The 15,699-nt window shown below is 42.9% G+C and overlaps 1 protein-coding gene across 6 annotated transcripts in view; it reads right to left on the reverse strand.

The window, feature by feature from the left end:
• Positions 1-15,699, reverse strand: part of LOC121531645 (anoctamin-1) — a 92,036-nt gene that overhangs the window by 15,156 nt on the left and 61,181 nt on the right. For 2 of the 6 annotated variants that reach the window (XM_041836994.2, XM_041836992.2), the window contains 10 exons: positions 12,220-12,302; positions 11,816-11,827; positions 11,049-11,120; positions 10,663-10,740; positions 9,288-9,362; positions 8,110-8,311; positions 7,246-7,357; positions 4,902-4,959; positions 2,629-2,729; positions 1,631-1,773 (listed from right to left, as the gene is read on the reverse strand). In XM_041836994.2, coding sequence (XP_041692928.1) covers positions 1,631-1,773; positions 2,629-2,729; positions 4,902-4,959; positions 7,246-7,357; positions 8,110-8,311; positions 9,288-9,362; positions 10,663-10,740; positions 11,049-11,120; positions 11,816-11,827; positions 12,220-12,302 — 936 coding nt within the window. The remainder of the gene's footprint in view (positions 1-1,630; positions 1,774-2,628; positions 2,730-4,901; positions 4,960-7,245; positions 7,358-8,109; positions 8,312-9,287; positions 9,363-10,662; positions 10,741-11,048; positions 11,121-11,815; positions 11,828-12,219; positions 12,303-15,699) is intronic. The other 4 variants (XM_045227102.1, XM_041836993.2, XM_041836995.2 and 1 more) reach the window with 4 other exon arrangements.

A 15,699-nucleotide genomic window follows, 5' to 3' on the forward strand; every position in this document is an offset into this window, starting at 1 on the left:
TCATAGCCAGCTAGCTAACATAACAAATCTCTGTTTGAGCAGGGTGTTTGAGTAGGCTAAACTAGCTAGCTGCATTTGCTAGCTAAGTAAGTGAAACTGAAAGTGAAAAAAAATGAAGAAATCTCTCTCTTGCTTCTCCTTAATTTTTTAAGAAATGAATATGTTCAAAACTGTTCAACTATTGTCTTTCTCTCTCTTTAAGTCAACTACTCACCACATTTTATGCACTGCAGTGCTAGCTAGCTGTAGCTTATACTTTCAGTACTAGATTAATTATCTGATCCTTTGATTGGGTGGACAACATGTCAGTTCCTGCTGCAAGAGCTCTGATAGGTTGGAGGATGTCCTCCGGAAGTTGTCATAATTACTGTGTAAGTCTATGGAAGGGGTTGAGAACCATTAGCCTCCTAGGTTTTGTATTGAAGTCAAGGTACCCAGAGGAGGACTGAAGCTAGCTGTCCTCCGGCTACACCATAGTGCTACCCTACAGAGTGCTGTTGAGGCTACTGTAGACCTTCATTACAAAACAGTGTGTTTTAATAAATTATTTGGTGACGTGAATATAATCCGTATAGTTATATCTAAAAAGGATAACTTTTGTAATGTTTTACCTTTTATAATTTTTTATGAAATTCACTGAGGAGGATGGTCCTCCCCTTCCTCCTCTGAGGAGCCTCCACTGCTCACCACACATGTTAATGGGAAAGTACAAGATTAAAATAAATGCTTTTGCTATTTCGCTGTCAAACCAAGGTGCAAGCTGAACATACAAAGCAGAGAAAGATGATTTTAAAATCAACTGGACAATGTGGACTGGACATGCATATTCAGATGAAGGTTTACATGGTATTGACTTTTGGACAGTGACATAGTCTCTGAGAGAAGGGTCTGTCTGACTGATTGGTCCTGGGGGAATGCTGTACACCAAAGGTCTCACAGGGAGCTGTAGCAGCGTCATACACACACACACACACACACACACACACACACACACACACACACACACACACACACACACACAGACACAGACACAGACACAGACACAGACACAGACACAGACACAGACACAGACACAGACACAGACACAGACACAGACACACACACACACACACACACACACACACACACACACACACACACAGACACAGACACACACACACACACACACACACACACACACAGACACACACACACACACACACACACACACACACACACACACAGACACACACACACACACACACACACACACACACACACACACACACACACACACACACACACACACACACACACACACACACACACACACACACATACACACACACATACACACACACACATACACACACACACACAGACACAGACACAGACACACACACACACAGACACAGACACACACACACACACACACACACACACACACACACACACACACACACACACACACACACACACACACACACACACACACACACACACACACACACACACAGACACACACATACACACACATACACACACACACACACACACACACACACACACACAGACACACACACACACACATACACACACACATACACACACACACATACACACACACACACAGACACAGACACAGACTCACTCATCTCCATGTACTCTGGCGTGAGGCCTGCGAAGGGCTCAAGGAAGTGGTCTGTCTCATAGCGCTGTAACTTCTTCTCTCTCTCCTCTTCCTGGAAGGACCTTCTCTTGGACTTGATGTACCTTATCAGCTTCTTCAGCTTCCTGTAGGCACAGGGAGATAGTCAGAAGCAATGGCACAGTCGGACAGGGATAAGAACCACAGAGAAGCGGGGGTTTCTTCGGATGGGGCCACAGTGTCTCCGGACCGCTCCTGTCTCAGCCTCCAGTATTTATGCTGCAGTAGTTTATGTGTCGGGAGGCTGGGGTTAGTTGGTTATACCTGGAGTACTTCTCCTGTCTTATCCAGTGTCCTGTGTGAATTTAAGTATGCTCTCTCTAATTCTCTCGTTCTCTCTTTCTCTCTGAGAACCTGAGCCCTAGGACCATACGTCAGGACTACCGGGCATGATGACACCTTGCTGTCCCCAGTCCGCCTGGCCTTGCTGCTATTCCAGTTTCAACTGTTCTGCCTGCGGTTATGGAACCCCTACCTGTCCCAGACCTGCTGTTTTCAACTCTTAATGATCGGCTATGAAAAGCCAACTGAGATTTATTCCTGATTATTATTTGACCATGCTTGTCACTTATGAACATTTTTGAACATCTTGGCATGGTTCTGTTATAATCTCCACCCGGCACAGCCAGAAGAGGACTGGCCACCCCTCATAGCCTGGTTCCTCTCTAGGTTTCTTCCTAGGCTTTCGCCTTTCTAGGGAGTTTTTCCTAGCCACCGTGCTTCTACACCTGCATTACTAGCTGTTTGGGGTTTTAGGCTGGGTTTCTGTACAGCACTTCGAGATATTAGCTGATGTAAGAAGGGCTATATAAAATAAAATTGATTGATTGATTGATTGGTCTGTGGATCTTACGGGATTCTGTGAATCCTTGATATACACACACTATTGGTGCGTGTGTGTGTGTGTGTGTGTGTGTGCGTGCGCGTGTGTGTGTACTCACGGGATGCCGATCTCAAATAGATTGTTCTGGATGAGTTGCTTTCCCAACATGGTGATACTGAGCTGAATACACAACTCCATCAGACATCCTCCATGAGCACACTGCAGGGGAAAAACAGTAGTTATAGGCCTTCTGTACTGTATCACACTTCCATTATAGACAGACTGACATAACAAAAGACACACTAAGGAAGGGATTTAATCCAACCCAGACTTCCTCACAGCAATAGACTTTTAAAGGCAATTTCCCTGACGTTCACAGAGATCCAAGTTCACTGTAAACGTTGGTCATTAGCTCAAGAGAGACATCTCCTTTAAAAGTCCATCGTAGTGCATAGGTTGTTTTTCTGTGTTTTTTTAAAAAATTGCAGGACTTGACTACAGATGTATTTTGAATACAGTGGGGAAAAAAAGTATTTAGTCAGCCACCAATTGTGCAAGTTCTCCCACTTAAAAAGATGAGAGAGGCCTGTAATTTTCATCATAGGTACACGTCAACTATGACAGACAAAATGAGAAAAAAAAATCCAGAAAATCACATTGTAGGATTTTTAATGAATTTATTTGCTAATTATGGAGGAAAATAAGTATTTGGTCAATAACAAAAGTTTCTCAATACTTTGTTATATACCCTTTGTTGGCAATGACACAGGTCAAACATTTTCTGTAAGTCTTCACAAGGTTTTCACACACTGTTGCTGGTATTTTGGCCCATTCCTCCATGCAGATCTCCTCTAGAGCAGTGATGTTTTGGGGCTGTCGCTGGGCAACACGGACTTTCAACTCCCTCCAAAGATTTTCTATGGGGTTGAGATCTGGAGACTGGCTAGGCCACTCCAGGACCTTGAAATGCTTCTTACGAAGCCACTCCTTCGTTGCCCGGGCGGTGTGTTTGGGATCATTGTCATGCTGAAAGACCCAGCCACGTTTCATCTTCAATGCCCTTGCTGATGGAAGGAGGTTTTCACTCAAAATCTCACGATACATGGCCCCATTCATTCTTTCCTTTACACGGATCAGTCGTCCTGGTCCCTTTGCAGAAAAACAGCCCCAAAGCATGATGTTTCCACCGCCATGCTTCACAGTAGGTATGGTGTTCTTTGGATGCAACTCAGCATTCTTTGTCCTCCAAACACGATGAGTTGAGTTTTTACCAAAAAGTTATATTTTGGTTTCATCTCACCATATGACATTCTCCCAATCCTCTTCTGGATCATCCACATGCACTCTAGCAATCGTCAGACGGGCCTGGACATGTACTGGCTTAAGCAGGGGGACACGTCTGGCACTGCAGGATTTGAGTCCCTGGCGGCGTAGTGTGTTACTGATGGTAGGCTTTGTTACTTTGGTCCCAGCTCTCTGCAGGTCATTCACTAGGTCCCCCCGTGTGGTTCTGGGATTTTTGCTCACCGTTCTTGTGATCATTTTGACCCCACGGGGTGAGATCTTGCGTGGAGCCCCAGATCGAGGGAGATTATCAGTGGTCTTGTATGTCTTCCATTTCCTAATAATTGCTCCCACAGTTGATTTGTTCAAACCAAGCTGCTTACCTATTGCAGATTCAGTCTTCCCAGCCTGGTGCAGGTCTACAATTTTGTTTCTGGTGTCCTTTGACAGCTCTTTGGTCTTGGCCATAGTGGAGTTTGGAGTGTGACTGTTTGAGGTTGTGGACAGGTGTCTTTTATACTGATAACAAGCTCAAACAGGTGCCATTAATGCAGGTAACGAGTGGAGGACAGAGGAGCCTCTTAAAGAAGAAGTTACAGGTCTGTGAGAGCCAGAAATCTTGCTTGTTTGTAGGTGACCAAATACATATTTTCCACCATAATTTGCAAATAAATTCATTAAAAATCCTACAATGTGATTTTCTGGAGAAAAAAAATCTCAATTTGTCTGTCATAGTTGACGTGTACCTATGATGAACATTACAGGCCTCTCTCATCTTTTTAAGTGGGAGAACTTGCACAATTGGTGGCTGACTAAATACTTTTTTGCCCCACTGTATGTGAACTCCTAATGTATGTTTCTAGGTTAACTAACATTGCTTAATTCATAGCCATCTGCACTTCAACATTTATAAAGATTGTGTTCATTAGGCAATGATGAAATTAATGAAAATTGAACATGTATACAATTACAAATTATTCCTTATTGTTTTTCTTCCTTTACAGTCAGATGACTAATATTTAATACATCTCCAAATGACTGTTCATGATGCAGACTTCTATCTCAGAGATTAAGAGGAGGATTTAGAGTATAACGTTTTATTTTTACCTCTTCCATTCGGTACGACTCAAACACATAAAGATAACTTCCCGGTCGACCAACAAGCCTGTAGGAGCACAGGAAGAAAATGAAGGGTTAGTAGAGGCAATACCCAAGGAAAACTCTACTATGTCTCACTAACATAGATTGTGTGATTAACATAGCATAACATAGCATAATGTAACATAGCATAGTATAGCATAACATAGCATAATAATATAATATACTCTAACATAGCATAACATAGCATAACATAGCATAACATAACATAACATAATAATATAATATAATCTAACATAGCATAACATAGCATAATGTAACATAGCATAGTATAGCATAACATAGCATAATAATATAATATACTCTAACATAGCATAACATAGCATAACATAGCATAACATAACATAACATAATAATATAATATAATCTAACATAGCATAACATAGCATAGCATAGCACAGCACAGCATAACATAGTGTTGCTTTAGCAGTATACTTAGGGTCATTGTCCTGCTGAAAGGTGAACATCCATCCCAGTCTCAAATCTCTGGAAGACTGAAACAGGTTTCCCTCAAGAATTTCCCTGTATTTAGCGCCATCCATCATTCCTTCAATTCTGACCAGTTTCCCAGTCCCTGCCAAAGAACAACATCCCCACAGCATGATGCTGCCACCACCATGCTTCACTGTGGGGATGGTGTTCTCGGGGTGATGAGAGGTGTTGGGTTTGCGCCAGACATAGCGTTTTCCTTGATGGCCAAAAAGCTCAATTTTAGTCTCATCTGATCAGAGTACCTTCTTCCATATGTTTGGAGAGTCTCCCACATGCCTTTTGGCGAACACCAAACGTGTTTGCTTATTTTTTTGTTTAAGCAATGGCTTTTTTCTGGCCACTCTTCCGTAAAGCCCAGCTCTGTGGAGTGTACGGCTTAAAGTGGTCCTATGGACAGATACTCCAATCTCCATTGTGGAGCTTTGCAGCTCCTTTGAGGGTTATCTTTGGTCTCTTTGTTGCCTCTCTGATTAATGCCCTCCTTGCCTGGTCCGTGAGTTTTGGTGGGCGGCCCTCTCTTGGCAGGTTTGTTGTGGTGCCATGTTTTTTTTTTTTTTTTCGTTCTTTCCGTTTCCGTTTTTCCGTTCTTTCCGTTTTTTAATAATGGATTTAATGGTGGTCCGTGGGATGTTCAAAGTTTCTGATATTTCTTTATAACCCAACCCTGATCTGTACTTCTCCACAACTTTGTCCCTGACCTGTTTGGAGAGCTCCTTGGTATTCATGGTGCCGCTTGCTTGGTGGTGCCCCTTGCTTAGTGTTGTTGCAGACTCTGGGGCCTTTCAGAACAGGTGTATATATGTGACAGATCATGTGGCACTTAGATTGCACACAGGTGGACTTTATTTAACTCATTATGTGACTTCTGAAGGTAATTGGTTGCACCAGATCTTATTTAGGGGCTTCATAGCAAAGGGGGTGAATACATATGCACGCACCACTTTTCCGTTATTAATTTTTTAGAATTTTTTGAAACAAGTTATTTTTTTCATTTCACTTAACCAATTTGGACTATTTTGTGTATGTCTATTACATGAAATCCAAATAAAAATCAATTTAAATTACAGGTTGTAATGCAACAAAATAGGAAAAACGCCAAGGGGGATGAATACTTTTACATTTACATTTACATTTTAGTCATTTAGCAGACGCTCTTATCCAGAGCGACTTACAGGAGCAATTAGGGTTAAGTGCCTTGCTCAAGGGCACATTTACGTCATTTAGCAGACGCTCTTAAACAGAGCGACTCACAAATTGGTGCATTCACCCTATAGGCAGTGGGATAACCACTTTACAAAAAAAAATTTGGGGGGGGTAGAAGGATTACTTTATCCTATCCCAGGTATTCCTTAAAGAGGTGGGGTTTCAAATGTCTCCGGAAGGTGGTGAGTGACTCTTTTGCAAGGCACTGTAACATCACATAGCATAACATAGCATAGCATAACATAGCATAACATAGTATAATAATATAATATCATTTAACATAGCATAACATAGCATAGCATAGCATAACATAGCATAGCATAACATATTAACATAATATAATCTAACATAACATAGCATCACACAGCATAACATAACATAACATAGCATAAAATAGCATACCATAACATATTAACATAATATAATATAACATAACATAGCATTACATAGCATAACAACATAACATAGCATAGCATAGCATAGTATAACATAGAATAGCATAACATAGCATAACATAACATTTATATTTATATTTATAACAAGCTCATACAGATCATTAGAGAGTGGTTGGAGAAAGACTAAGACTGTGGGGACTCACCTGCCTCTGAAAAATGCTATGTATATGATGGGTGTAAAGGCGTTCACAAACTTCAGGATGAACGTTTTGAATATCAACCTCTCCTCAAAGCTCTTGTCTGTCTTTGGAACCTCTGAGAAAACAGACAGTAGATGTTCAGACGTTATTAAATAACTCGTAAGGCCATTGCTGCTTGAGACTGGACTTTAAAGAGAATAGTGGAATCCTTCTACAGCAAGGGGAGTTAGAATGTTGCACTGCATTCAATACACCAAATGTCAGTTCTAGAAGGAAATCAATTTTGGATCTATCTTCAGTTTGAAAGGTAGGTAGCACGATGAGACAGTACATTGGCATATTGTTAGAAATAGCACCCAAAAAGCCTTTCTAGTGGTAACTTACAGCTAATAGGGAAGTTGGCACACTGTCAATGCAAGATGCACTTAAAGATGCTCTACTTTTTCTAAGTTCTGTAAATGGGTCTTTGGATGCTGTTGTCAAGTTGTCAGAGTGATCTAGGCCAGTGATAAAAGGAACACAAAAAGCCTTGCTGATAGCTACAGGTAGGAACAGTCTTTAAAAGTGCTATAGCATTATTATCACATTAGATTAAATTAGGTTGTTGCACATACCTAGGACGGTGAGCCAGTGGGAGACAGTTCCATGTGTGTGGGTGTATTTGTGCGTGTGTGTGGTGTGTCTGTCTGTGTGTATGTGTGTCTGTGTCTGTTAAGTTGTCAGACTGTGTCTGTGTCTGTGTGTGTTAAGTTCTCAGACTGTGTGTGTGTGTGTGTGTGTGTGTGTGTGTGTGTGTGTGTGTGTGTGTGTGTGTGTGTGTGTGTGTGTGCGTGTCGGTGTGTGTGTGCTGTTGTCAGACTAACGTACCGAGGACAGTGAGCCAGCGGGCGACAGCTCCGTACACCTCATCCAGGATCAAAATGACCACCAGGTTGATGATGGCAGCGGTGGTTTTGACCGTCAGACGGACGTTGGACCGTGTGGTGGGGTTGTTGCTCATGTGCAGCGCTGCCTTGGTGGAGATCCGGTAAAGGATGACTCCGAACACTATGGCAAACGTTACCCCGATCTGAACGGAGAGACAGGAAGCAATGGTAAGGTCACCATTGATTTATTTGGGTTGGAGTCCTTTTTCAAGGTCACTTAATTTGCTCAGGAATCATCTGTAACATCCTGACCACACCGCTCACGTCGCGTGTGCGAGCATTGCAAAATAAATGTACACATACATGTTATTCAATAATTGCATCCACACTGCTTGCGCGCGTCAACAAGCGTCTGCGTAGCCAGGCGCTAAAATAGAACTTGATTCTATTTGTGATGCTTGACGCGCTGCAAGTCCTGCCTCTCCCATCTCCTCATTGGTTTTTAGGAGCATATACCCACGTGGGTGATTGAAAGATGAACTGAGGTCCACACTCCAGTCCAGTTGGTGGTGGTAACGCACCTTAAAGTTGGTTGCCAACAGTCATATAAAGTCAAAAGAAGAAGAAGAAGCCTGAAGGAGGAGAGATTACTAGAAACTCACTCGGTTTACCCTTTTATCTGTGGATTAATTGTTGGAGTAGAGGACCTTGTGCATTTCAGGTAAAATAACAACCCAATGTTTATATCCCAGGACGAATTAGCTAGCAACAGCAAGCTAGCTAGCTAAAATGCCATAAATGTTTCATGCTTTTCGACTTGTCCCCAAATTAATATAGTTGGTTCAGAGTTCGTTTTGCTATTTCAACCTGCGTGTCCTGATTGCATCTGGTGTGGGTGGACAAAATCAACATGCACACGATGGGGCACGCGGACGCACACGCGAGCGGTCTGGTCAGCATGTAACACTCTTTAGGAGCTTTCTCACCATTTATTCATTTCCAGTGTTCAATCTGAGGCATTGACAGAGAAGGGCTTTTTCTATATACAGCATTATAGCCAAAAGTCTGGCTACAGTACATATTATACTGATCGTTTAAGCTACACCTTTAAAATCCAGTTTAATAAAAGTATCTAAAATACCTCTGAGCAGCTTACATCTTACTATGTGTTGGACTCACCATCAAAAGCATCATGACTACGTTGGTCATGTACGCTGGTAACCGGTCTCTGCACGTCAGCTTTTCTTTTTCTGTCTAAAAGAGGGGTTCAAATATTCAGACCTGTCGAGTTACAGCCAAGTGTACTGTAACTGTTTGTATGTGAAAATTAACATGACCAGTGAGCAGAATAATCCAAAGAGCGATGGATGGAGAGTGGAAAAGCTGGTGTTTTGATGCTGACACAACCACAACACAGAAATAAACATTACATACATAATTATTCAACACTGACAGTCAAAGGGTTGTACGGTGTTCTCACAGTTCATTCACTATATTTCAGGCATTTATTAAGTCATTCTCATCATTCTTTATGCAGCAAATCTCAGTCAGAACATGGCTGCGTCTGAAATGGCACCCTATTCCCTAAATAGTGAACCTGGTCAAAACTAGTGCACTATATAGGGAATACGGTGTCATTGTTGACACAGCCATGTCAATAACCTTCCAGCAGCCATTTGGAACAGAACAGGCGAACATGCTGTCTATGGCAGGGGTATTCAACCTTGGTCCGCAGACCCCTAGGGGTCCATGGAGGTAATGCAGGGGGTATTTAAATGTAGCATTTCAATGTAGCAAAGAGGAGAAAATATTTTTTCTGATGATGTCAACTCCTAATGTTCTCTACAGTCATTTACACTCACTCGAGTATCTCACATAGGTTTTGAAAAAGCACCCGCGAGTACCAGTCGCGGCAAGTGCCATTGGCTACTGGTAAGCTTTCTTGACTTGGACATTCTTTTTTACATGGCTAACCTTTGTTTAACCAGCTAAACAGCTGCTCTTAGTGAAAAGGTTAGAGTTTACACTTCCTCTTCCAGGAAGGGGTCCCTGGGCTAGAAAAGGTTGAAGACCCCATGTCTATGGAACTACAAAAAAACAAACCACACTGGCTCAATCTCACTACCAGAACATTACAACATGCACCAAGCACTACCACTATGGAGAAATCAGATCTAAAGAATCCAATCTCAGAAAGAAAAAACAACCAATCAAACAACTGTCAAGAAGAAAAGGAAGAGGTTCTAACAGCAGCTCTGTAAAACGTGACGGCGAGCAGAGGCGTGTGTGAGTGTGGCTGGATCTCAGTGAGAGCGCTATCTACAGTATGTGAAATGGACTGACGTGTCAAGTCCCAGGCTTAATCCAAAATACTGTATTTGCCAAAACGTTGTGTGCAAAATCAATCATGTGCTTCGCAGATAAAAGAGTCTTCTCCGTTCATTAAATTAGACCCGACGGGGTGAGTAGGAGGATTAGGGCTTGTCTTGGCAGACTTCCATAGTGCAGTGTGTGTGGGATAGGTGTGGATGGGAGGTGAGGACACTGAAAGTACCAGTTTTAGCCCAGCCATGGCAGATTGAACTGTTTGCTTCCATTTGTTTGTGGTTTCTTCTGCTATCTCTGTAGGCTTCTGACAGTCAGAAGACATAAACACAGCAACCCAGAAGAACCACAAGACAAAAATATGAAAAGAAGAGGAAACACACGCTAGTCATGTAAAAGACTGTTATCAGACTGTAGTCTTTAGTCTAAGACCCATATCATACTGTACACGTATCAATCTACCACTGTAGAGGATTCATCGTTTTGTAAGAGACACACACTTTTCCAAACATCCGGACTAAAGAAGAGACTGCAAATCAAATCACAAAAACTAAACCAGCAACATAAAATCTAAATGGCTAGCTACAGTAAAAATCTGGAATAACCAACCAGTACCTTCTGTGTCTTGTGTTCTTTCTTCAGGGACTTCTGCATGACTCGGAGCTCGTACTCAGCTCGTGGGTGGTCCTGAGGAAGGAATAGAGACAGAGGCACTTAAAAATGTATGGACATTGACTGGGACACTCATAAAATACTCCCATCAGGTGCAGGGTTTAATACGGCTGTCACTGTTCCCAATTGGAGATTCCTTGTGACAACACACTTGGTGGGGAGGTGAGAAGGTTATATAGCCCAGTCAAGTTCTACAGTACAGAGTAGGTAGAATATTTTCAAAGACCACAGTTGACTACAATCACTGGTTCCCTATTTCTACTGAGATGGTTAGAAGGCTGCAGTGGCTACTGGTTTCCTGCAGCATGAATCTTTGCAGAAGAGACAGGTCAGGGAGACAGAAAGAGACAGCGAGAGGGCTGGCTAGGCCAGGATATTGTGGGCGGGTGAGCTGAACCTGACATCCGACTCACAGGAGACAGGACGGTACAGGTGCTGTGAGCAGGCCAGAAGCAGTGGGCATTAGGGTTGCAAAATTCCTAGGTTTTCCAGCAATCCCAGTTGGAAGTTGCAGAATTGTGCAACGCTAGTGGGCATTCATAAAAAGAGTGGTGGTTCAATGGGTAGTGGTGTTTTGTGGGTGCTTTAGGAGGGCAAGGAGGTGTCCGTGGACAGTCTGAGGAAGAAGAGCCAGTGCGGGGGTAGCAAAGCCAGACGGTGATTGAGGGGAAAAAATATACATATTTTGTGTAAAATGAAATGTTCCAAACCTTCAGCTCTTCCTGTAGATACCCACGGGAGAAAGAGGAGGACAAGATAGTTACAAAAATATCTCAACCTTTAAATATTTTTGGGAAAATGGTCTTGAAGAAAAAATATAATATTTATTTCCGTCTACTGTGCCAGTTATTGTTGTGTCTCCAAACAAGACAACACTGACGAGAACTGAAATCTAGTTATACACAATTTCTCTCCTATTCAGAGTCCCATGGCTAGTGATGGAATTATGAATAATAAACTATTATGTGGAGGAAATGTTAGTGGGCAGTAAGAACAGCATTTTGAAACATGAACTCATCATCTCTCAGCATTATTTGGGACAGTCCACAGTATGGTCCTCCCGTTTACAAACAAATAGTGGTGGAATGTAAGACACTAACCGGAGAGCACTCACCTCTTCCTCCTCGAAGCCTGTCAGATCCCATTCATAGTTGAGACGCATCTGTCTTCTCTTCCAGTGCTCCATGAACATGGCAGCTGCAGAAACACAACACGGTTAAGAGTTCTGTTGAGAGCCCCATGAACGCATGAAGAACATAATCCACAATATCAACAAGATTGTCAGTCCTTTGATCTAGAGTGCCTTCTATGAATTTGAGAGGGGTTACATTTCCAAAGCCTCATCCCTCAGCTGTATACCAAAACAAATGATGGAGCTGCTGTTTTGTTGTTTTTCAAAACAAAGACTGTAGCTTTAAAGATATTAAAGTTTGGTAACGATTTACATTAAATCTACCTCCATAAAGCATAATTTTTTTTATTCAGTTGTTTAAATTTCAACATTGGGCAGATTATGTAGAAAGTTATTTATCTCGATCAGTTACCCTGGCAGTCCAATTATGGTTCCCCGACCAGGATGATTATGTGCGTGTGGCGTAATAAATGTGCTAAAATTAGGATTGCAGCGATCAATTATTAAATGTATAATGAGCAAAAATGATCAATTGCCACGTGTGAGGGATGAGGAGCTAAATTTGTAGAGATTACATTAATTGGATTCCAGGTATGTTCTAGTCTTGTGGGACAGCAGGGATGGTGGCAGGGATATGCAGACGGGCACCTGGGGCAATCAAATGTTCTACATTTTATCCATATAATGTTCATCCACCAAAGCGTCTCGGTTACTCGAAGAATAGTCTCTCTCGCCAGACTATGGGCGCTCCACAAGCAGCTGTGAAAAATAAACCACTCAATGAGTAACCTTGGTTCTCTGAATGAGACGTTGTCACCACTTTGGGATATGGGAGATAGTGGTGACATTTAGTATTTTGGGGATATTTAGTAGGATACCCATTACTATTCTTCTTTGGGTCCAAACAAGGTTAAAACAGTTACATCACAACAAAACACAACAACAGCCTACATCATAAAGAAAACGTTACATCAAACAAGACATTATTACATCATTACTCTAATATTACAAATGTACAATATAAAATCCACAATACCACAACATTACAATGTGTGTGTGTGTGTGTGTGTTAGAGTGTGTGTGGTGCATGTGTGTATTTGTGTGTGTGTGTCTCTTCACAGGCGCGTTGTGCCGTGAGATGTATTTTTGATTTAGATTTTTTAAATCAGATTTTACTGCTCTCTTGAGTTACTTGTCAGTTTTGACCATGTCCGTTTACAATCTAGGGTTACACCAAGCAGTTTAGTCTCCTCAACATTGAGTGATTAAATGAAAGAGAACACTCATGTGGAGTAAACATTTTAGTATGACAACATGTATGCTGGTATATACATCTGTGGATAACAAAAACAACATTCTGGTCATAATATTGACTCTGACAGGAGAGACAGGGAGGGCAGAGACAATTATCAAAAAATATATCTAATTTATTTACTCCAGTTGGTCTGAAAATGCCTTTTCTAATGGAAAGGCCTTTTAATTCTCTATATTTCACACACTAAGTTGTTCTACTAAAACTAAATGGGGAGTTTTTTGTGAGTTAGCAAAAAGTCATCATCAGACTTGAATGTGACCCAGTAGATTAATTAAATGCCTGAGGATGCTGTATAAATGTATTTGAAAGAAATGTTTTGGCTAATTGTTAAGGAATTGCCATGTCCTCTGAGAATAACATCTTGTATCCCAGTTGAGATCCAGTAAAACACTACTTCCTACCTCCAACGGTGAGGGACGACAGTTGCATCATTCTTTCACTAGTTACATAACAAAGACACAACATACTGTAACACTTGAACTGGTGCAGTACTGTACACGGTAGTGTCTCATCCAAACCTATCATATCACACACACACAGTAGGCAAATTAAACTGCAAATAAATCCCGGGGCTGAACCCGTGCCCTCATACAATGCTCCAGTCTATTGCCTCCTGCCTTCAGTCTGCCTTCAGCCTCAGGCCTCACAGGCCCAGCCTCACTGTGACAATGAACAGAACAGGAACGCACCAGCAAAGAGCCCATTTTTTAAGGGAAAGCATGCATGGTTTAATCCACATAGTAAGACTCTGTACAGTCTAGTCTACAGGGCTGAGTGGTCCGTTGAAACAGTCATAGAGGAGAGAGAGACGGAAAGAGAGAAAGAGCCGGAAAGAGAGAAAGAACAAAATAATAGTGGACGCAGGAATTAACAAAGGAAACAAAGAAAGAGGACAACTGGACGAACAAAACAGGTGAAAGTGAGGAAGAGCAGAGAGTGAGAAGAGTCCTATTGTTTAGAGAAGTCCTCGGTGGCTCTGTTGGTAAGAGTGTGGTTCTAGATGGGCCGAGGTTCAGGGTTCATTTCCTGCATTTCCCGGGATCACATACATACACACGCCCTCGCTCTACTGTAGGCCGCAGGTGGGATGGGTATAGAGGAGATGGCCTGTCAGGTGGGATGTGTATAGAGACGATGGCCTGTCAGGTGGGATGTGTATAGAGACGATGGCCTGTCAGGTGGGATGGGTATAGAGGAGATGGCCTGTCAGGTGGGATGGGTATAGAGGAGATGGCCTGTCAGGTGGGATGGGTATAGAGACGATGGCCTGTCAGGTGGGATGGGTATAGAGGAGATGGCCTGTCAGGTGGGATGGGTATAGAGGAGATGGCCTGTCAGGTGGGATGGGTATAGAGGAGATGGCCTGTCAGGTGGGATGGGTATAGAGACGATGGCCTGTCAGGTGGGATGTGTATAGAGACGATGGCCTGTCAGGTGGGATGTGTATAGAGACGATGGCCTGTCAGGTGGGATGGGTATAGAGACGATGGCCTGTCAGGTGGGATGTGTATAGAGGAGATGGCCTGTCAGGTGGGATGTGTATAGAGACGATGGCCTGTCAGGTGGGATGGGTATAGAGACGATGGCCTGTCAGGTGGGATGTGTATAGAGGAGATGGCCTGTCAGGTGGGATGTGTATAGAGACGATGGCCTGTCAGGTGGGATGGGTATAGAGACGATGGCCTGTCAGGTGGGATGTGTATAGAGACGATGGCCTGTCAGGTGGGATGTGTATAGAGGAGATGGCCTGTCAGGTGGGATGGGTATAGAGACGATGGCCTGTCAGGTGGGATGGGTATAGAGGAGATGGCCTGTCAGGTGGGATGTGTATAGAGACGATGGCCTGTCAGGTGGGATGGGTATAGAGGAGATGGCCTGTCAGGTGGGATGTGTATAGAGACGATGGCCTGTCAGGTGGGATGGGTATAGAGACGATGGCCTGTCAGGTGGGATGTGTATAGAGACGATGGCCTGTCAGGTGGGATGGGTATAGAGACGATGGCCTGTCAGGTGGGATGGGTATAGAGGAGATGGCCTGTCAGGTGGGATGTGTATAGAGACGATGGCCTGTCAGGTGGGATGTGTATAGAGACGATGGCCTGTCAGGTGGGATGGGTATAGAGACGATGGCCTGTCAGGTGGGATGG

Source organism: Coregonus clupeaformis, chromosome 19 (genome assembly GCF_020615455.1).
Source record: "Coregonus clupeaformis isolate EN_2021a chromosome 19, ASM2061545v1, whole genome shotgun sequence".
Taxonomy (NCBI): Eukaryota; Metazoa; Chordata; class Actinopteri; order Salmoniformes; family Salmonidae; genus Coregonus; species Coregonus clupeaformis.